We start from the raw sequence: 23,622 nt of genomic DNA on the forward strand, positions 1-23,622 counted from the left end.
AGCACCCTGTACAGACAGTTGTCTCTAAAATCTGTCCATCATCTCTTGACAACTTCAGATCAATGGGAATATCAGTTGGTTTAGATCCCAACATAGCAATATCTTCTAGCAAGTGTAAAGTGTATTTTCGATGTGACAAACTTAATCCTTTGCTACTCCTGACAACAATAATGCTAAAATAACAAAGTATGCTTAAGTCTTTAATTTGAAACTGCTTCTAAAGCCAACAAATTCACATCCACCATGCCTTGAGAGTCACTCTTATGTTAATGATGGCATCATAAACCATCAGAAGCACTGTACAGTCTGTAGACTCTGTACCCTGTTTCTTTCCTCCTAACAAAAACAGAGTGATCTGAACAGCACTGTATAAGAAAATAGCATACTGAATTTAGCATGCCATATTGCCATACCTTAGGAGGTTGCTTAGCCCACAAATGGCCTTACACAACTAACAGACCTTGCACTCTCCCCTTGAGCACCATACCTACAGGTTGCTCCATGAACACCTCTTCCTCTACACCCTCACACAGTACAGCATTCTTAGCATCTAACTGCTACAAAGGCCAACCAAAATTAACAGAATTCAGTCGAGCTAGTAAAGAGAAAGCCTCAAGGGAGAATTGGGTTTTGCAGCATCTAAAATATTCCCATGGAATGACATTCCTGGGAATCTCATTCTCAGGAATGGGATGCTTGTCTCATGGAAATATTTTTACTTGGTTCACACTGTAGCATTCCCAAGAATAGACACAAGATTCCCATGTCAATTTTGGGTTAGGAGACCTTTGAAAATATTCTGATGTCAATGTTGGGTTAGGAGACCTTTTGAAGGCCATATCTCCAGACATATGCGTTCTCTGCTTTAATTGTTCAGAATCATCATGACATTTGTTCATTCATTGTGACTATGCTTGGAGTGTTTGGAATAAGCTAATTGGTATTTTAGGTGAATGTTGGGTGAGTTCTAAGACAGTGGAGGATTTTTTTGCAGTGACCTTTGCTAGTTTTGGCAGCAAAAAGAAAGGGCAGTGCTTTGGAAATGTGAATTTTTTTGCAGTTTTTTGGGGGTTGTAGATGGAGCATAATGCACGCATTTTTCTAGGGAAGATGTCAGCTCAGGTGCTGGTTTGGGAAAAGATATACATTATTTGGCTTCTCTTCGGTGGGTAGGACAAGGGAATTTTAAGGGGGTGAGCTTTTCTGACATTCAGCACAATTGGCATTATATGCTGGAGTGCTAGTTCGTGGTGGTTTTTTTTCTCTTTTGTTGTTTAGTTTGTAGGTTGTTCCTCCGTGTTTTTTTTTTTTTCCTGGATTTTCAAAAATTTGTCAAGGAGATGTCTCATTCTACTAGATGTATATTCTCATTCTACTAATGAATTCACCTTTTATTATCAAAAATACTGTGGGGTTCAACATGGGAATTCAGCTAGGCATATTTTAAGAAGACAACCATTATAACCTTGACATGTGTATAACCAGTATATAAAGAATAAATATATTTTCAACAAAAAAAAAAATATTACTAAGAATATGTGCTCAATTAAATCCAAGTCATAAAATTTTCAATAATCATAAATTTAAAAAATAAACATTTAAACAATCCAATTAACCAAAATAATTGAGGTCTAAACAGTAACAATAAAATAATATTATTATAACACAATAATAATATCATTTTCATCTTATTAATAACATTATTTTAAATATAATAACATTTGAGTGCAATAATGCTACATTATAGGATCATTATTGTCTAACTGCCAATAACAAGGGTAGGTTGGCCCAAAATGCAGGATTACCATGGGAATGAAATTCCCATGGAACTTACCAACAAGGGAGGATGGGAATGGGATGCTCATGTTTTGTGGGAATCTTTAATTCCTAGAAATTAAGATGTTTGCCACGTAGGATTCCCAAGCCCAAAAACAAGTGGTAATGAGATGTCATGGGCATCACATTCCAAGGAATGTTGAAAGATACCACAAGTCAAACATCCCCCAAAAAAATTCAGCAACATATGCCCAGGTATACCCTTTCGCCACCAATTGGGCTTTCAGTCTTTCAATCGTCCCACAGTTGATGGTTAATTGTATACACCTAGAGACACTTCACAAATTCCTTAGCAGGAGGAAGATACGCCAATTCCCATACACATCGAGAAGTTAACGCTTACATTTCTACATCCATGGCATTTTCCACCCAAGATTAGAAAGAGCATCAATATGAGAAGAAGGAAGAGAAACAATAGGCAAGGTGAAAGAATGAAAAATAGAAGATGAAGTACAGAAACAAAATTACCAATAAGATAAGTGACCAAGAACTTCTGAGTACAATTTCAAGTACCTTTTCAGTGAGCAATGGGCAAATTTAAGTCTGAGGCGGGTTTCCAAAACAAGAATTTAATGCAGTAAAGGATTGAAGGAAGTAGAACGGCAGCGGCGGAGTTGGTTCTATTATCACACTACTCATACGGAGTTAGCAAAAATGGGGACAACAGATCCCTTTCCCAAACCTCTAGAAGCCCTAAACGGCTAAACCATTCTCTAGACTGACCATTTCATTTTTGGTTTGTCAATTCGAAATCAGATGTTCCTTTGAAAACCAACCAAACAGGAAAAACTGATTTGGTTTTTCCTCAAAAATTGCATGTATATAAATAGTTTTCTCCTTTGAAAGAGTGGGCCTCCCCCAAAGACTCCAGTCTGTTGCAAGTTGCAGTGTCACATTCTTTCAGCATCAGCCTTTCAGAGGTTCTTCATTCTCATCCCATTGTTAGACAACCGGATCTCTCACATGTCACCGCCTAGTTGCCACCCTCCACCGTTTTTACTCCACCAAACCACTGGTTTGGTCGTCTTCTGCTTTTACCTCTGTGATTCAGATTCAGGTAAGTTCTTATGTATTCTTCTTCATCATCAACATCTTCTTGTGGCTTGTAAATCGAAACCCTAAAATTTTGAGTGGGCTAATGATTCATGTTCAGTTGATTCAGAATCAAAATCCTAGATGACTTCTTCTTTTTTTTTTTTTACACTTTGGTTGTTTAATTTTTTCAATTGAAGAAAGAAACATTCCGAAGTGTTTCAATTACAAAGATAAATGGCTATACTAACTTGTTCTTTCTGTTTCTACAATCAGGAGCCCATTTGCTGGGGTTAATTCAAAGTTCTTAATGTGTCAAATAAATTCTCAAACGATGAGTACCTGTTTAATTTGCATTAATTAATCAGGTTTGTGCATATTACTGCCTCCAATGTCTTTTCTTCTTTACACTTTATGAGAACTACTTTCGGCTTAACAAGTTACCAACAGTTTGATCAGTTTGGTTTTGGGGGTATGGAACCAAGAAATTAGGTCAGTTCAGTTTCAGTTGACCCCATACAGTTGACTTCTCATACAAGTCAAATTTACAATATTGATTCTAATCCTGAAAGAAACTTTTTCATGAAGATCATCATTCCACATGACCTTCGTAGTCCAGTATTCACACTGGCAGCAACCAGCAATTCAATAATATTGCAGAACCACATAAGAATAGTATCATTTTCCTTCCTCCACATCTTATATTTTTTAGAAACATGAGATGGGGGATTCGGCACCAAATGCTTAAGTTTGCCTTTTGCATTAATGCACACCCTCGCAAATAATTGGAAGAACCAGCCAATTTTGTAGTTGTAATCTGCACATTGATACTGTCAGCCAAACCCTATCCGTTGAAGCCATAACAACACAATGCCAAACACACAAAGTACACCACCTAGTCAAAAGAAAAACAACCACAGAGCAGGGAAGGCCAGGAAAAAGGAAATTCACCAACCTGCACAACCCAGCAAGAAGATAGGGAGAAGTGGCAACACACAACAGCACAAAATAATACTCACAAGACCAGCAGCAGTACAAATCAGCAACCTAGGATGAACAGAATGCAGAAAGGATACACTGCAGATTTTTCAAGAGGCAGCCCTCAACAACAGAATAATAGCTACAACACTAAAGAAGGAGTGGCAGGCATGAGTGAGGGCAGATGAGACTATGATAAATCCCCAACAGCCACTGCAGAGCAGGGACAAATTGGAAGTTACATCTACAACCATAAGACAGCCGCTCTAACATGGACAGTGATCTTCCTGCAACAAGAAGCTGGTCTCAGGCATGAAAAGAGGCACTGGAGCAATCAGCAATCTTTCTGCAACAGGAAGCAGGTCCCAAACATGACGAGAGGCATCTAGGACTGAACTAGATCAGCCACAGTGCAAACCAATCAACAACCCATCAAAAACAGCAACTTCAATTTGTGCAGAACACAGCACAACCTTCTTCACATCACAATCAAACCACTCACAATCACCACATCCAATCACAGATGCACACAGAAAAATCAAGAGGAATAGGAACCCCAAATGACTCAAACCAGAAGAAGATTCTGGTCTAAGAATTGATCAGGGTGAACTAAAAGAAGGATCTAAAGCAACTCAAATTAGTCAAGTATGGAAGGAATTAGTGCTCTGATACCATGTTGTAAGCCTGAGAAACCTGAGTTGAATAGATTGCTAACAGGAGAACATTAGAGGCTAGAAAAAGAGGCAGGACAGAGATTTTGGCTTGCTTGAACTTCAGATCAGCCGTACCCCTTTATAAATAAATAATATGATAACAAAAATAACCCTGAACAACTAAAAGAAATAGAACTCTATAAGAAAGAAACTAAAGGTACTCTAATACTAATATTTTCTAGTAAACAAGTCAACATTCCTTCTTTTCAGTCTTTTATTCAAAAAACAAGAAGCAAAATGATGGGTTGAAATATTCAAGTGAAGTAATTTCCTCTTCCATTTACATGCAAGATCATTTGCAGTATCCATACAAAAAACAATGATATCACAGCAATGAACAAATGGAAAAAATGCACCAAGTAGGATTTGTTAGATTCACACTCACCTAAAAGCTTAAAGTTGTTAGGCTGCAGGCTAAAAATGTATATGTCAAACACAAACTAAAATAAACAATGATGAACAACACTTACAAGAACTTAAAAAAAAAAAAAAAATGTACCCCCCCCCCCCCCCCCATAAACTTAACATGAACAACAAAAATCATTCCTCGCAACCATGGCGGTAAAGCGATGTTGGATTACCATTCCAACTAAAAGCTTAACCTGTTAGGTTGTGGGCCAAAAATGTACACCAAGCCCAATACAAGCTTCAAAACTAAAGTCAAATACAACAAGACTATAAAATTAGAAGTATTCATAGAATTGTTTATAATAAGAAACTCTTACTCAAACCGTGTTCCATCCATGCTCATCACAAGCTCAAATATTTCTTCACAGGTAGCCTCAACAACACCTACAGCCTTCATTGCTCTACTATAGCTCCTTGGCTGCATAAAGAAAATTGTAAGTGATGAATCTTATCTGACAACCTAATATATAGAAAATCAAGCAAACAGACATCAAGTAAATTTAAAAAAATAAAAAATAAATCATACAAGGTAGTCAACTTCAAGAAGCTCTTCAAAAATGCGAAGTCCTGTAATGAAACAGATAAAAATATAAATAATGATTTTCATTGACATCAACAAGAACAGAACCACTCAATTTACCTCCTTTTGATTTACCCAAAAACAATAACAACAATAACAATGATAACAATAAGAATAAGAATAATAATTATAACACTAATAATAACAACAATAATAATAACAAATATAATAACAATAATGACAGCTTAACAAATGGTACTAGCATTAGTACCATTTTGGCATTGGAGAAGACGCCAATTCTTTCTAGAAAATGCTTGATTGTTGTTATTCTGGTTTGACAAAGCTGAATCTATTTCCCGGGTCCAGTCAAATACTGAATCTGGGGGACCTGCCACAAGCAAAGATGAAAACGTCATCTTGACCTTGCCCTAGATCTGTTAAGAGGCAGAAAACACAAGGAAATCAAGAACCACCATTCCCAATAGTTGTTCTCCGCAGCAAATTTGGATGAGCATCCTCTTCATCTTCCTGCGCACTAAACCTACAAAAAACATGGAAGAAAGATATCTAAACACATCCCAAATGTAAATAGACACTAATCTGAACCAAGTGTTTAATAAATAATTATCTCGCAGCAATACAATTAGAAAAAAATAAAATTTGACTAGCACACAAGGCAATGGAAGAAAGTGACAACTGACAACAATATAATCACTCTCACATACATCTGCAAAAATTTAAAAATGAACCTAATCAATTCTAATGTGACTGTAAAAACTTGAAAAAAAATCAGTGAAATTTCGCTAGAAACCTGGCAGTTTTTTATTAGCAACCACAGTATAATTTTGGTCCAAGGCAAGCCCCATTTCTCAGACAATATTAGAAAATTTTCTTTTTTCTTGGAAAAGAAGAAATTCGTTAAGAAAGAAGAAAGCACGAAGAGGATGAGAAATCCAAAAAACAGAAAAAGAAGTTTTAGAAAACTATATTACAAAAATACAATCTAGACTGAATATGTCGGGCCTTACATATCAAAGTACACTACACAAGGAAAGAAAATGCACAGCAGGAGTAATGTAACTGCAAGTCTGCAACATAACAAGATTTTAAATAAGCCTAATTATAAACAGGTAACAAAAAATGCATAAGTTAAGATGATTACTTACTGACTTTCATGATCAGATGAGGAAGCAGTTCTCCCGTTATCCATTCCAGGTTTATACTCAAAAGAAATATATTTATTACCATTAGAAACTTGTGCCCCCTGCTGCTGCACATCACCACTGTCTAATTAAATCCCAAATGCATGCATGCACAGTCAACAAAAGCTTATTTAACTTGATGTGATGAAAGATATGCACAAGGCAATCACAAAAAAACCAACCAACCATTCAACAGTTCAGAAAAATAAATTTTCCTCTTCAAAAATTCAAAGGAGCGTATAGAGTGAGATATGGAAAGCAACAACTTAAAAACAAAAGAGAAAAAAAATTAAACAGGTCCCAGGGGATACAAGTTTAAAGAAAATGAACCTGATCAATGACAAACTCAATTTTTCCTTTCCATACTAGTGCCTCCTGGATGTTGAATGCGGCCATCTGGAACAAAAATATCTCCCATGTGAATAATTTTTTCTCCAGCAATGACTTGGATGGCATAAGTTCTAGCAGTTTAGTAACCATACAAAAGTAAACACACAACAAAGCACAGGGAAGCTAGACTAATGACATATGTGACACAGTGAATGCTTTCACTACCTGATATTGGCCATACTGATCAGCATGCTTCCAGCACTCAGTACATTGTGCACGGTACAATAGGAAAAACAAATGAAGGCATAAAAAGTTGGAAACTCAAAAAGTTTGCAGAAGAGTCCTTTTGTAACTAATATGATTTCCAGTCTTCTTCCATTGTTACATTTCCCAATCCTATGCTGGACAGTGACGGTGAAATTTATAAGATGGAAAATTTTAGGTTACATTTGGTTCACGGAATGCCTATTCCAAAGAACATATTAGCTATAAAAAGTTAGTTACAATTAGTTATACAAAAAATTATGTTGTTATTATAAAGCAAATAACAATGTGAAACATTTTATGAGTCCATAACAAGGAGTAGACTAGGAATAAACTATTCGCAATTTTTCACAATGGGAATGTCTGTTCCTCATTGCATGTTGAATAAAATGACTAGGAATATACAAGGAATAGTTATTCCCCCTATTCGTAATTTTTTCACTATATGCCATCTTATCCCAAAGCATAGCTATTCCACGAACCAAATATAATGAAATTTATAAGATGAAAAAATCTCAAACAGCTTAATTTCATTCAACTAACTGCTCGTGCACAGAAGACTAAAAATGAAAAAGAAATTTCCAACAAAGGTAAAAACAACGCACCGTAATCCGATGGTACTTATCTTTCTTGCTGTAAACAGACAAAACGTAAACCATCTGCCAAGAAAAGAAAAAATAAAAAATATTGATTGATTAAAAAAGAATAGATAATTAAAAGCAAAAAAAAATGCATAATTCTACTAAGAGCTCCATCACTCAAGTTAATTCTTCCAATACTTATATATATACACTCAAGTTAATTCTTCCAATACTTATATATATATAAAGAGTACTATTTTAAGTGCCCAAGAACCACAAAATGGAATGAGAAGGATGCTACACAAAAATGTTTCAAACTGTTGAAGGTTGATATACATTGTTGGCCCACACCTAATAGCTTGAGCTTTTAGGTAAAGCGGTAATCTAACAAGGTATCACGGCTGTGGTTGCCAAAAGGACCTAGTTTCTGGTCATGTTGCCCGCATTTGTGTTGTGGTTAAAAATTAGTTTATTCATTTCAATGGGTGTTATTTATCATTTGTTTTTCACTCCACCTGCAATCTGTGGTGCGGGAGGGTGTTGAAGCTTGATATACATTGTTAGCCCACAACCAAATAGCTTATCCTTCTAGGTAAAGTGGTAAGAGAAGTGAGAGGTAATTTTGGTATGATATAATGCTGGGAAAATAGTGACTGATGTTAGGGTGATACAGCAGAAGAGGCAGCTGATTTCTTTAAATTTTGTATACTAAGAAATATTTGGAAACGAATTGAGGGGTTGGGGTGGAGTCCTATACTCCTATTTTGGATACACAATTGTCTTAGTTGTAGGGGCCTTCTGAGGAGAAGGAGATTAGGGCAATTGTGTTTAGTTTAGAGAGGGATAAGGCTCCAAGGCCAGATGAGTTTAACATAGCTTTTTTTTTTTCAGGATGTCGTAAGGGAGGACTGAATGAAGGTTTTTTATGAGTTTCATGGAACTAGAAAGTTAAGGAAGAGTGTTAATTCTACCTCCATTACCTTAGACCTAAGAAAAGTAGGTCAACTCAGGTTTCAAAGCTTCAGCCTATTAGTTTAGCATCTAGCTCGTTTTTTATTTTTTTGATCAACAAAGTTAGTTTATTTAAGGGCATTGCTAATGGTTATTTTGATCATTTAGCATTATTAGAGTGTGCTAGTGGAGGAGCCAATAGGTGATAGGACCAAATTGAGTAAGGATAGTAAGAGATGAGGAGATAATTCGAACGAGGATAGCATATGGAGTACTGATCTTGAATGCAAAAAAGGATTACTTTTGGATCATATTCAGGATCAGCATGTATTTTCCTCTGATTCTTCTACTGATCGCCTCAGGAATTTATCTTATGTGCCGCCAACTCCTTTAGAAGGCTTTAGATTGAATTAATATTTTTGAAGATGAGGTCTCTAAAGAAGAACAAAAAATTTAAGGATGGAATTCTGCCTAATCCAGTACAAGATATTTCTGGGAAGGACATTGAAACTCAGAGCTTATTGGATAACTTGGGCCTCATGTTGTCTAATCAAGGAGGTAATGAAGTTAGGCTGGATGGGGACAAATCTAAGGTGAATGGTCAGATGGAATTACGTAATTTGAAGTGCTCAGTGAACTATGATGTGAAGGGATTAAAGGGGGGTTTTCTTGGCTAATTGTAGCTGTTTTTAATTTTATTTTGCTTCTATTTTTTTCTTTCTGAGTTCTACTTTTGTTGTTTTTTTTTTCTTTTCTTTTTGAAGATTTAGTATCCTCGCTATAATTGTACATTCTCTCTTTTAATATACTTCCTCTTATTTTCAAAAAAAAAAATGTTAGTAAGCATGAGTTAGAAAGGATATTATGGTCATTGGCATGTACTTGACATATATTATAAATAGAGGGAGGGACTTATCAATGTAATTAGGTCTTTTGTTTTACTCAATACTTCTACATGGTAATATCTGACCTAATCCCTACCACAAAACCAAACCCTAAACATTATTGTCCTATGCAAATCTGCCATTATAGGAGGATCAGCTGTACCTCTAGAGATCATAAACAAGTCCAAAAGGTCACCAGAAAACACAGCAGTCGCTGGAAATTTCCTAGACAGTGCTGCCCTTTTCAGATCAATCCTTCCATATTTCACAAACCAATACTATACCGAGTCCCAGAACCCTCCAACCTGTAAGTAGGTGAAATTTCATTGCCCAGAGGAGCAGCCACATGCCCCCACGCGCCAGCCAAATGCCAGAAGGTCCATCCCACGCCACGAGCCGAGCTTGTTCAGGGCATTATGCTTGCCTATGACCGCTTGTCTCGTGCATTCGAGATGGGTTTCCATCTTGTAAATACTAGTGTAGGGTTATGTTTCAGAAATAGTTTTTCCCTAAGCTAAAAAGGGGAGTATGACTTCTTGGTCATATTGATGTTTCCTAGTGCCAAAGTGAGAATAGCATAGAAAACTATTTAGGGGAGGGTGAGTGTTCATCAACTTGTAAAACTCACTAGCTATTGTAAACGTGTTTAGCCTACTTGCCTCCCTCGCTAGACACATTTCATTAACGGAGGTGTTGATAATGAATTACGTTGCTTCAATGTTTATTGCTTAAGTGTCACTGCTTTCATAAGTTGCTTATTGCTTCCACTTATATTTGCTTGAATGACAATGAAAGTGTTTTGTTGGTAAATTGCAGTAAACGCTAGGCCGGCTAGTCTTTCCAACCTGTTTTCTATCCGATTTTCTCTAGAATGACTTAAATCCTTCCATAGATCATAATATCAAGTTGTTGATCATGTATTTCGTTCAAAGATCCAATTTTTTTTTATCGTTAGCTCGTAACAATTTGTTAGTTGTTGTTTGGTACTATTAAGGTGATCCGTTGGTCCATTGGGGAAGTGGCAGTTTGTGTAGGTTAATTTTGGGGAGTTGTGGCAATGTTATGTCACGTTTTGGTGACTTGTTCATGGTTGTGTCAATGGTTAACCTTATTTGTAGTTGTTCTAGTTGTTCCAAAAGTTCACGTTATTTATCATTGGTTTCATATGTGAGTGTTGGGATGGAGCCTATGAATCCCAAAAGTATTCCCTTCATCACTGCCACAAAGGACAACTAAAAAGTTGGATAGAAAGAATTATGTTCAGTAATCTAAGGTTGTTAAAATCAATTTGACAAGGTTAGGTAAATCTAAACACGTTCTGATCCAGGCCCAATGATGATGAAAAGAAATATGTGTGGATTCAGGAAAGTTGCATTGATTGTCTCCCTCTTGTGGTACTCAATGGGAACCCCAGATTGCATGGATGTGCATGCACCTAGAAGTATGCAAGGAGATTTGTAATTATATAAAGCACCTATATTCCAGTAACATTACATGTATGTATGATCTCTCCTTAGATTACTTTCAGTTACAACAGGGAAACAAAAGTGTAATATCAAGCTCCTATATTCCAGTAACATTACATGTATGTATGATCTCTCCTTAGATTACTTTCAGTTACAACAGGGAAACAAAAGTGTAATATAGTAGTTTGCAGAAATGTATCCATAAGGAACTTAACATCCTGCAACCCATAACCGACAATATTTGCAAGAAGCAAAAATAAAGAGAGCATATGACAATTCTTCAGGTTCTAGCGGGTTTGAAACCCAACTTTGAAGCAACCCGGTCCCAGATTCTTTGTAGTGCAGAGTTGCCATCCTTTACTAATGTTTATTCATGTGTTCTTCATGCTTCCTCCAACACACATTCTCCAACCCTTGCATCTAGTATTTCAATCCTTGGCTATGAGAGAATTGCTTTCGACACACAAGGTGATTCTAGTTTTTAACCAAGCACTCGCAAAAGTTCTCTGGGTGGTTCAAATGATTGTTGTGGAAAGATGGACAAGGTAGAGGCCCTCCTACAAGTGAACTCATGGTGGACGAGAAGTTCATATGGTTGAGCAGTGTTGGAATCTTCACGTTAACATTCCTTGAAAGAAACCCAAAGATTGAGCCCAAAAAGAAGCCCTGAAATTAACTCTATCCAATGAAATAAACAAAATTTATATTGCCGTTGAGAGAAAACTCAAACTATTGAGGATAAACAATCAATATTAGAAGAGTTGAAGCAAATTGTTGCATAATTGAGTCTCACAGCTACATAAAATGATTTGCATATTAATAGTGCACAAATTTTTGAGTCTTTGTTGGACATAAGTTAGTCATCTTCTTATCAAAATAGGGTCCTTAGACTTGTCTTTAGAGACCCTAACACTGTTTCCGCTTCTAAGGCAGAAATGGACCTTGATTTGTCACCAAACTGCGTTGTTGAGACTTACTTTTGTCAATGACCCAAACTCTTCAACCCCAAGTGCCATTTCTGACCCAAAGAACGGGCAACAATTTGTTGCTCTATAGTACATTAAAAAATTCTTTAATCATGGAACAGTTGAAAATACCCTTGAGATGTCCATAGTACATTAAAAAATTCTTTAATCATGGATCCTGTTGTTGAAAATACCCTTGAGATGTCCCTCTGGTAAATATCAATGTTTTTCAAACTGGACTGGACAGCGAACTGGGAGGCCATCCAGTATCCAGTTTCTGGTTCTTCTCATTGGACCTGTTGAACAGCCAGACCGTTTGGTTTTTTTTCTAGAAATTTGAAAATTTTATGATTGTATACTAAATATTAAGCACTTAATTACACAAATAGATTCTGGTCCGGTGGCGAATCTGCATAAATCCATCCTTCAGGTTGGACCAATTGGACTGCTGGTCAGTCTGTTCGTTTCTTCTTTTTTTTTATAAATTTGAAAAGTTTATGATTATATACTAAATATTAAGCACTTGGTCACCTCTATCACTTGCCTCCAAAGAGCAGCCTTCTCCATCCCAAATCTCCATAACCACTTCCCAAACAAAGCTACATTAAACTGCCTTACCTTCCTTATCCCCAAACCACCTGAAGAAATGGGATAGCAAACAGTATCCCATTTAACCAAATGGAATTTTGGTTCATCACCAATGCCACCCCATAAAATTTCCTTTGAAGTTTCTCAATACGGTTAGCCACAGAAGCAGGAATAGGAAATAAATATAGAAAGTAAGTGTGTAAATTAGATAGGGTGCTTCTAATTAACATGACTCTACCTCCCTTAGATAAGTACAAACGTTTCCACCCTACTAACATTCGTTCTATCTTCTCTAAAATTGGGTTCCACATTGTCTTCTCCTTGAATTTGGCTCCCAAAGGAAGACCCAAATATTTCATAGGAAGATTACCTTGTTTACAGCCAATGACGTGCAAGAATAAGTCAAATTATACACCGTACCAACAAGAACCAACTCTGACTTGCCCAAATTTATCTTTAAACCAGAGACCGCCTCAAACCACATAAGTATCACACGGAGAGAAAAAATCTGATCCAGATCAGCGTCACAAAAAATTAGAGTGTCGTCCGCAAAGAGAAGATGAAACACCACCAAAGCTCTTCCCTCTATACGTCCCACACCAAAGCCTGACATGTGACCATCATGGACAGCTTTATCCAACATTCTCCCCAGGGCTTCCATAACCAAGACAAACAAGAAAGGAGATAATGGGTCACCTTGTCTCAACCCCATAGAGCTCTCAAAAAATCCACAAGGAGTGCCATTTATCAGAATGGAGAAATGAACTGTAGATATACAAAAGAAAATCCACCGCCTCCATTTTGCAGAGAACCCACCCCATTCTAGTAACTGCATAAGAAAACCCCAATTTACATGATCAAAAGCCTTCTCAACATCTAATTTGCAAAGAAGCCCTGGCATCCCATTTTTTAATCTACTAGCAAGGCATTCATTAGCAATAAGTACAGGGTCAAGAATCTGCCTGTTACTCACAAAAGCATTCTGGGAAGTTCAAATTATATCTTCCATAACAGTGCGAACTCTGGTGGCTAAGACCTTAGCAATGATCTTACAACCAAACCACCCCCCCCCCCCCAACAAGACTAATAGGGCGAAAATCCTTTACTTCAATTGCTTCACTTTTTTTTAGGGATGAGAGTGATGAAAGTAGCATTCAGGCTTTTCTCAAACTGACCTATATCAAAAAAATGATGGAACACAGCCATAAGATCAGGTTTGAGAATCCCCCAACAAGCTTGGAAGAAAGCCATTGTAATTGGTGTTCATTTTTGTTATCAATAAACTTATTACTTATCAAAAAAAAAAAAGATTCTGGTCCGGTGGCGACTCTGCATAGATCCATCCTTCAGGTTGGAGGTTCAATCCCCCTTGTGTACGCCCTATAACTATTTTTTTTTTTATTGCCATTTACACAATGGCATTTTGGTAATGTAAATTAGCAGATACTTTATAGGGTTACTAATCTAATTCTAACCTATTCTGTCACTGTACCTAGTCGGCCATTCTCTCCCCATTCTCCATTACAACCTGCAAGCGGCTGACAGAGGAATTTGTTTTAAAGGAGAAATTGCTACAACCTTCCTCATTCCCCATTACAAACTGAACCTACAACCTGCAAATGGCTAACAGAGAAATTGATCCACTACCAAGATGAAGTCACCACCTAAAATTTGTTCCTGAAGCATGTCAGATATGTTATGTTCACTCTTGGCATCTCTTTTATTGTCTCTCAAATCTATTCATCTCCCTAAAATTGCTCCAAAATTGTCTGTTTGGTGTTTGGATAATTCCATCTCCATCTCTCTCGTCCATGGGCATCGCCATGGTTTTAAATAAAGGCCAAGACCATTACGTAACGCCATTACATAACAGTTTTTTGGGTTACCGATACCGTTACACACCGCGAAATTGTTGGGAAGAAAAATTACAGCTGTAGCGGCCGTTGCGGACCACAACCGTTACATAAAGGCCGCTACAGCCGTTACGTAGCTGCTACAGGACTGTTACATCAAAAAATTTATTTCTTTTTTACTTTCTCTTCTCACTTTTTCCCTCTCATCCATAAATCATTCTCAATATACCATATGGCGAGAGGGGGAAAAGATTATAGTGAGGATGACAATGATACAAAATTTAATATTTCTTTAAATACTCACAAGAGATGCATTAATTAACAATTTGAAAAATACTAACTTAGGAAAATATTTTATTTTGACAATATTAGTAATGTGATATTTATGTTCTATATTTTTCAACTTTAACCTTCTTTCTTTTCTAGCTATTTTATATTTGTATTATTCGTATGTCTTATGTGTCTAATAGATTAATGGAGTGTATAATGTATTTTGTTTTATTAATTAATTTAGCACACATAAGAATTTATCACAAATAAGAACAATGAGAAGTATAAATATGTACACACGCGTAATTTTTCTATCAATGGTGGTTTAAAACAAATGTAAACTTGTTACCCTTACCAAAAAATTTAGTTACTCGAACTAAAGGATCCAAAATACACTAAAACTCTTTCTAAGAAGGGCTAAAAGCTTAAAACATGAAAGTATGCTAATATGCACAAGGTTGTGCGTGCTACAAAAAAATTCACGACCGTTACACCCGCTTCCCATTATGTAACATCCGCTACTCCCGCTTCCCATTACACCCATTACCGTTACGTTACGCCACCCATCACCGCGATTTAAAACCATGGGCGTCGCTTGTCTTTGTTTCCTGTTAATCTCGCCACGTCTATGGAGTACTAAAATATTTTATTCCTAAATCTCCCAAAACACAATGAAACTGGTTCCATCCAGTTTGTCCAGGTTGGCCGGTTCTCCGGTTTTAACCAGATTTTTCTAGGTCTTATATTTGTAAATAAATCTGCTCAAAACGAACCGAAGAGGAACGGTCCGCTTCCTGGTTCAACCAGCCAAACCAGCTAATCCGACCTGGTTTTGAAAACATTGGTAAATTTGTGCCCCCATCCCTTGCATCTTCTCCCTCGACATCTTCTTTACCCAAATCTAGTGAAGCATTTTTCATCTTTATAGAATATGGACTGAATGTATATTTGTTTGAGCTGCCAATAGATTTGAATATTAAACTGATTTCTTGTTTGGAGAACTTGTAATTTTATTGGAGGACATTGCAGCCTTCTATGCTACTTGCAATTCGAGGAATTTTTAGATACTCTCCCATGGTAATAGACAATGCAATCGAGTTTCTGCTACCTCCTGTTGCCTACATGTTCAACTTTGTCCTGCGTGTGGAGTTCTAAAGTTACTACACCATTTCAGAACTCGAGGTTGAACTTTCTCTAACAAGGGGAGTTTGACGGAGAACCACCAATGGAAAACTTTGAATGTTTATATTGCCATGGCTTTAGAAATCAGCATTGTTATTTTAGTTTGGAAATATTCTGGGCATTTTAGATTATTAGTTAATTTAGGTTTATTTATGTATTTGAAGTACTATGGGGCTATTTTATAATTATTTCTTTTAGTTGTAAGTCATAATGTTAGGTATATAAATAGTGTCTTATGTATTGTAATGAGTTATCAGTTATTAGATTTAAATCAAAATTCCAAGCTGTTTCCCCCCTCTCATGCAGCCTCTCCCTCTTCTCCTCTTCCCTCCTCTTCTTCCTTCTCCTACTTTTCTTTCTCTATCGGTTCTTTACTCTGTTCTGTTTCTATTTCCTTTTCCTTTTCTAATTCCTTTTCAGCCTACAGCAGTTTCTCTTCTTCTCCCTTCTCATTTCTTCTTCTTCTCTTCTCTCTTTTTTCTCTCCCACAATTCTCTCTCTTCATCACTGGGTAGCTTTATTAAGTTGATGTTGATTTTTCTCTCTGTTTTAATGAGTGAGGACTTCTTGTCCTCCTTTATCGTATCTGTTTCTCCTTGCTAATTTCACTCAAGCTTCTTTTTCTATCCAAAAAAACTGTTTACAAAGAAAAGTGATATGATGAACACAAAAAGGCATCCGCATCTATGACTGAAGAAGGAATCCCATTATAAGCATAAATTCAGTGTAATGGCCATCAGAGTTATTAACTTTTTCTAAAACTCATTAAAATCTCGTCCAACTCCCTTTTTCAAATTTTAAAAGCATAACTTAAAAGATTAAAACTCAATTTAAGGATAAAATTTTTATAACCAAACATCATATCCAACTACCAGTGCCCTAAATTCCAGGATAAATAAGGAGAAGCATCGTCAGGTCGACCATTGAGGCCAATCCAACCCACGGAGCTGCCACCGAAGGTTTTACCAGTTCTACAACTCAAGGAGAGACCTGCAGTGAGATCCTCAACCCTACTGCTGCCTCCAACATTCTTGAAGGAAAAATCTCGAATTTTTTTCTCAAATATCAAGTTCGATGTCATAACTCATCATAAGATTGTCTAACTCAAGCTTCAAGGTTTGAGTTCACAGCCTAATTTGCTTCCTAATATTAAATTAAATAGAGGGTCCAAACCTATATAATAACGTGACCTATATAATAATGAGATGAAAAAAGAGTGTTATCTACAAGTGTTATAACTCCTACAGGAAACATGATTACTTGGATAAACTCTTCCAAAAGCTAGGGATTTATATCCTCACTCCGAATCATTCTTATAACAATTTATCTATAAAACTCAATATGCTTCTCTTGATCATGTTAAATTGATTATGAGCCATACTACCACTGCCTTCTTACATTCAGTTGACAATGAGAGTAGTCCAAGTTCTTCAAAAAGAGAAGACAAATCAACAATTTACATGCATGCCAAACAGTTGAGCTCCACTATATAGAATACTTAGCCACCATAATTTGTTTCTTACTTCCCTAACCTTCTAAATAAAGGTGCAAATCCAAATATCGATTATGAGCCATATGCTGAACCAACCCAATTTGCATCAGTCCATGCCTCAATTCAAGATTTTGCGAATCATAAAGCCATACCCATGCAGAAACTTCAATATCATAACTATCCAAGTGCAGTCTCAAGATGCACAATATCAGGGCATGCATAAAAACAACTCATGATACTTGCAACATATTTACTCAAATATTGGGCCTATAATAAGAGTCTTCTCGAGAGCTCAGTATTAAGCAACATCCATAATATTTTACCACCATTTCCCCTAAACTTCAACATTTTAGGGCATTTGTCGCACCACAATCCCATTCCCATTCCATGAACGGGAAGATTCTGCATTCTAGGTAACATTGGTGACGCAGGATCGTCAATAGAGAACTTTAGATGCTTATATTGTAGTTATAGTTGTGGAAATTAGGGTTTTTATTTTAGTTTGGAAATTTGTGCTTATATTAAAATTTTACTTAATTTAGGGTTATTTTGTGTATTTTAAGTATTTTGGGCCTATTTTGTAATTATTTGCTTTAGGTTTTACGTTGGGCATACAAGTACTTCGTGTATTGCATTAGCCTGCTATGATAGTTATCACATTTGAATTTGAAATTTAGTTATTTTAGATATTTAATTAATTTAGGGTTATTTTAACTTTTTTTGTATTTTGGGGCAATTTTGTAATTATATGTTTAGTTTTAATGTGGGTATATAAGTACCTTGTGTATTGTATTAAACAGTTATGATAGTTATCGTGTTCAAATTCTCTGTTTTTGTATTTTAAGTGTTGTCGAGTTATTTTGTAATGTTAGCTATAATAAAATGGATCAATAATCTAGTTCAAATGTGAAAAAAATGGCTCATTTGGTTCAATTTAAGGTGAACCCAAACCTTGTAATTCTTTCACCACAAGGAATGATACATAAAAAAAATTATATTATATTATATTATATTTTAAAAAATAAATAAATAAATAAGAATAAGATTTTCCACCCTATTATACTACACATAAAAGCATGGATAGTTAGGACCTTAGAGTGTTTTACCCTTTTTAATTGGACCAAAAAAACACCCTTCTTTATTTACTCAAATTTTAACACTCTCCCTTTGTCTCTCCTAATTTAGAATTTGAATTTGACAAGAGCTCCCTCCAAAATGGAGACTTAAATTGAAGGAGCTAAACAAATTGAGTAGATTTCCCAACTTCAATCTTTATCTCTCCTTTTTTTTCTTCCTTGAATGTATGTCATATTCTCTCCCTCTAATTATTAAGCCGAATATAACCAAACTTTGTATTCTAGCTCCATGTCTAACAAAAATCAAACCCAATGCAAAGTGCTACGTTTTCATATTACATCACAAATACAAAGTACTAAATGCAAGTTGTATCAAAATAATAATAATAATAATATTAACAACAGCTCCTCAGAAAAAACGCAATGAAGTTCTCCAAGACTCAAATTTGAGAATAACTGGATCTTTGTTACAAAAATAAGGCAGATTTACTAAAATTGGGTATGTACTTTTATCATTTGTATTGTGTAATAGGCACGTGGTTCACACTAGCGTGTGTAGCTTTTGCATGCAGATCGTGGAATGCCCACTAAACACACTACAACAAACGTTCTTTTACACACCCTTCTCAGCATGGATATCATATCAAAGAAGAGCACTGGAACCCTGTTGTGCAATTGTATTGCCTCTGCTTGCACTTACACATGAATCAAAAGCTCTTGACTCCTAAAATCAAGGCATCCTCCTAATGGCACACTCATTGCCTCATTCAATTAATAACTCTGTCATCTATATCAATAGTAGCTATGTATGACACAGATCAGCTTTTTAAAAAATAAATAAATAAATAATGCAGTACAGCAAAAATGGTGTTGATTCTCCAAATTCACTCAGTGCATCCTCAAAATTCTATATGATCATGCTCAGTTTTCACGAGCACGAAAGTCTGCAAATAAATTTTACAAAGCTGTATGCACCAAAGCAACCAATTTTCAAGGTATTACCAACAACTAGTTTAGACTTGTTCAAGCAAATTAGTATATTGGTTTCTCACAACACTTCACATATGAATTTCTCAGTTTTTTTATTTTTTTCAAAGAAATGACATTAACAGCTCACATGTCCATGGTGAGTCTTCAGGCCTCGATCCTCCACCCGACAATTGCCATCAATAACAAGGGTCTTGATCGGTACCTGATTAAACATAGAAGAGAACTTGAGTGCCAACAGCAGACAAAACGCATAGGAAAGAGAAACAGGGAAAAGGTAGAAACAGAAAATCTATAATTCACAGCGAAAAACCTTTTGGGGATTTTTTCTCCACTTCTTATTTATATAGAAAAACTATGTGCAGTTACTAATCAAAAAAATTCTACATATACTATGTGGGAAAAAAAAATTGACTGCAAAGAACGATGCTAAAGAATCAAATGCCTGAAAGGAGATGCTTTAAGATAAGATTCTTCTATTTCTTTTCCGGAACCAGTTAAAAAAATCAATCATATTTTCAAAGAAGATGCTCTTCCTTTACAAAAAGGATAATCGCCAAGGAAGTCTAAACACCTAGGTCGTAAATTCCCAACGAGCAAAAGGTACTTCAATTTATTTTATCACTGACATAGGATTTTCAAACCAAAAATAAGGCAAAATAAGGCATTACCACACTATCCTGGGGCTTCCTCTTGTAATATGCGAGCAACCGAGACTCAAGAACAAAGTACCGCATGTGGATGAATGATCGGCCGATCTTCCTCCGCCCATACCGCACCATCCACCCTTCATACACCAACTTCGACATCTTGAACCACTTCCGATCCTTAGAATCCACTAACCGTTCTCACTCGCATACTCTTAAACAAATCTAAATCGAAAAAAATCTCACAAATTCGGAAGCCCGGACTACAATCCTCACTTCCAAAAGATCGATACACCTACGTAACTTGATCGCTCATTCGCCCCTTCCAGTCCTCAGAAGTTCACAAAATCGAACCGCTCTTTCAAACAATCGCATGAATACGAACGAAAATTCAAATTAATATTGATGATTTCAAGCCTCATTTGCTGAAACAGACTCCGAATTCTCGAAACCTACAAGCTAAACCTCCACATTGCGAGGAATCCAGAAACTCGGAGACTTCCTCAAAGCTCTTCTAGTCTTCTTCGCGTGATTATCAATCAAAAAATGACATGAAAGATCCAAGGCATCCGAAATCGCCTTCACAGACAAGGTAGATGGAGAGAGAGTCGAGAGAGAAAACAAGGAACGCCCGATCTGTTCTGCCGGAATTACCATGCGAATTGGCTCCGAAGTCTTATTCGCAGGAAGAGAGAGGGTGAGAGAGTGAAGAACTGTGCGATTTTCATTGAAACATTTAATTGAAAGGGTTAGGCTCGGAAGGAAACGTTGTATCTTTTTTTTTTTTTTTTTTTTTTTTTGGTGTTATTTTGGTTTTCAGAAGCGCTGCGACGACCCCGACGGCCGATAGCCGGCGGGCTGTCGCGATGACCACCTCGCGACGGACAGCGTGTACCGCCACGTAATGGCCAATTGGAGCACACCACGTATGCGTCCAAAAAGTGTCGTAGGTTGATCTGCTTCGTGTCTCTTTATGATTGGGTTTTGACTTTGCAAGCTGTACCAGTGGAGAACAAGTTGGCTGCACGTAACAATTTCTCAAGCGGCCAGGTTTTTTTCGAAATTTGAAAAGAGTTTGCCAAAGTAATTTCTACTTTCTGTGGTTCGGAGTCAGACAAAATGACGAATATGTCCTCCTAGATGAAATGACGCAAACACCCTCATGCCTCGCTGCATAAATCGCTGTGACAGAATGATTAGATTACGCGCGATTCCAGGCCAGGGGCAGCCAAACTTGTCTTTTAGTGCGGAAAAGATCAAAAGGATTTTCTAAAATGACTGATAAGTTTTTGTTTTAATTACATTAAGTTGGCACCACCCCAACGCTACAACACGCCAATTCCGTTGTACCATATTGAAGTAAGTTTTAAATGTTTTGCCATGAATTAAATATACTACATTTATTTTTTATGATGTTCAAAATAAAAATTTTGACCAAATTTTATATTATTACTCACGTGATGTTCGAAAGTTTATCTAAACTTAAATATTATTAAACTTGTTTTCATGTCTAATTTTAAATTAAAGAAAATTTTCAAAAGTCACTTTTTACTTTACTCATGAAAGATAAAAATATCAAATAAACTAACATCCAAATAAAATTCCCTCCCAAAATCAACATTATGCTTGAGAGGCTATAATTGTCACCCATCTATCACCCTCTTTACCCATCTTCACTAGTTAAAACGAGCACCAAACTCCCGTTTAAATAAGAAACTTCTTCTTCATAAGGAGTATACGGTATAATTATAGGTCCAAATTTATATAATAAGGTATAATTGTAGGTCCAAATTTACATAGGATAATTAAAAAGATAAGATGCAGAGATCCTTAGTGATGAGAATCAACAAGCACCATTAAAGGATCCATTGCATGTTCATGTTGGACCTATCACTAAAGTGATATCCAAAAAGGTCAAAGAAGCACTTCATGGGTTGATTTAAGATATTTGAGTTTATTCAAAAACGGGGCACTCCAGGTTTGACCCAAAGAAAGATGAAAATTTAATAAACTTAATCCAAGTTTTTTATAAAGCTAATATTGCTTAATGGCTGTAATCTTCTTATTAATGGTGTGTTATTCAATTATGAGATTTGACTTTTTGACTTTTTGTCTTTACATTTAATTTGTAATTTGTAAGACAACTTAACTTACATGGGTTTTTAGTAAGTTGTGAGAGTCATTAATGTGTCTAGTAAGTTGGTGTATTTATTATGTATATCTTCCATGCTTGTGTGAGAATTGTTAAGTGTTTAATATCCTTGTCCCACATGCTAGCTATATATATCTCACTATTGTAAGAGTTAAATTGATCATTGAATAAAAATCAAGAAAAAAAGTGAGGATTTGTTTCTTCTTTTGGTTCTTTAGAGAACTTGCGAACTTATCAAGGATTTTTTCTTGTGGCATTCAAATTTTATACATTCGATTCATGATTAAGCTATAATCATTGGGTCGGGGTTCGTTACTTTATACTTTCGGTTCACGTTTCATTTATAAACGTTGGATTGGGTCGGAATTTCCTATTAAAAATATGAATTTTAGCTTTATTAGATAAGTATTCCAATATTGGTTGTTGGGTCTCAACGCATGTCGAGTGAGGTTTGCATCATTTGGTATCAGAACTTAAGCTCTAAAATCAAGTTTACTATCCTTTTATCTTTCATTTCTTGTTATCATTCTATCTTGTTCCGTTCGTGTTCATTATTCATTGTTCTTGTGTTGTGACGTGTACCAAGTTGAAAAAGACAAAAAACGTCGGAAAAGAAGAAAAAAAAAAAAAAAGATAGTCAAAAAGAAAAGAATGCAAAAAAAAAAAGGTGATATTGAAGCAACAATCAAAGTTTTTTTTTCTCTTGAATCGTGACTTTTGTAGTTTCATTTCTCTCAAAAAATCTAGTTTTTGTCATCTCCTTTTGATTCGTTGTTTTTATAATATTTTCTTACTGTCGGTATTAGTTTAAATTCTACAAGTTGAATTTGTTGTCACGTTTATTAGTTCAATAAAGAACTGAAAAGGGCAAACTACGAATGGAAAAAGGCAATAGAGTGTGAGACTAATATCGGGAAAAAGCCAATTTAAGAGTGAATCACAAGTGTGGGTGACATAATTTGAGTGCAAACACGTAAAGGAGTGTTGTGAGGAATTATTTCTAACATTTTTTTTTTCTATAGTTTAAAAAATATGTCTTCCAGGGGTGACACACCAAACAAAGAAGGAAGGGACTAGTTGTCTTTCATGTTGCAGGTTATACAATAACAATTTGAATGCATGAACATGTTGTTTAATAAGATTCGAGATTGGATGGATAGGCAAGATGTTGTTATTGCTACTTGGCGTAAGGGGTGTCCCCAAAGAGTCCCTGATGCTAGAGGGCAAGAAAGGCGTATGCACGTC

The 23,622-nt window shown here is 36.0% G+C and overlaps 1 protein-coding gene across 3 annotated transcripts in view; it reads right to left on the reverse strand.

Annotated features, from left to right (window-relative positions):
• Nucleotides 1–21,042, reverse strand: part of LOC131155001 (protein ENHANCED DISEASE RESISTANCE 2) — a 75,269-nt gene extending 54,227 nt beyond the window's left edge. Inside the window, exons 1-9 of one of the 3 annotated variants that reach the window (XM_058107874.1) lie at nucleotides 20,250–21,042; nucleotides 19,709–19,783; nucleotides 7,889–7,942; nucleotides 7,020–7,085; nucleotides 6,654–6,754; nucleotides 5,961–6,028; nucleotides 5,759–5,875; nucleotides 5,494–5,534; nucleotides 5,285–5,385 (exon numbers count right to left, since the gene is read on the reverse strand). In XM_058107874.1, the coding sequence (XP_057963857.1) occupies nucleotides 5,285–5,385; nucleotides 5,494–5,534; nucleotides 5,759–5,875; nucleotides 5,961–6,028; nucleotides 6,654–6,754; nucleotides 7,020–7,085; nucleotides 7,889–7,942; nucleotides 19,709–19,783; nucleotides 20,250–20,387 (761 nt within the window). In that variant the 5' untranslated portion in view covers nucleotides 20,388–21,042. Of the gene's footprint in view, nucleotides 1–5,284; nucleotides 5,386–5,493; nucleotides 5,535–5,758; nucleotides 5,876–5,960; nucleotides 6,029–6,653; nucleotides 6,758–7,019; nucleotides 7,086–7,888; nucleotides 7,943–19,708; nucleotides 19,784–20,249 lie in introns of all 3 variants that reach the window. The other 2 variants (XM_058107875.1, XM_058107873.1) reach the window with 2 other exon arrangements.
• Between the last annotated feature and the right edge of the window lie 2,580 nt (nucleotides 21,043–23,622).

Source organism: Malania oleifera, chromosome 5 (genome assembly GCF_029873635.1).
Source record: "Malania oleifera isolate guangnan ecotype guangnan chromosome 5, ASM2987363v1, whole genome shotgun sequence".
NCBI lineage: Eukaryota > Viridiplantae > Streptophyta > Magnoliopsida > Santalales > Ximeniaceae > Malania > Malania oleifera.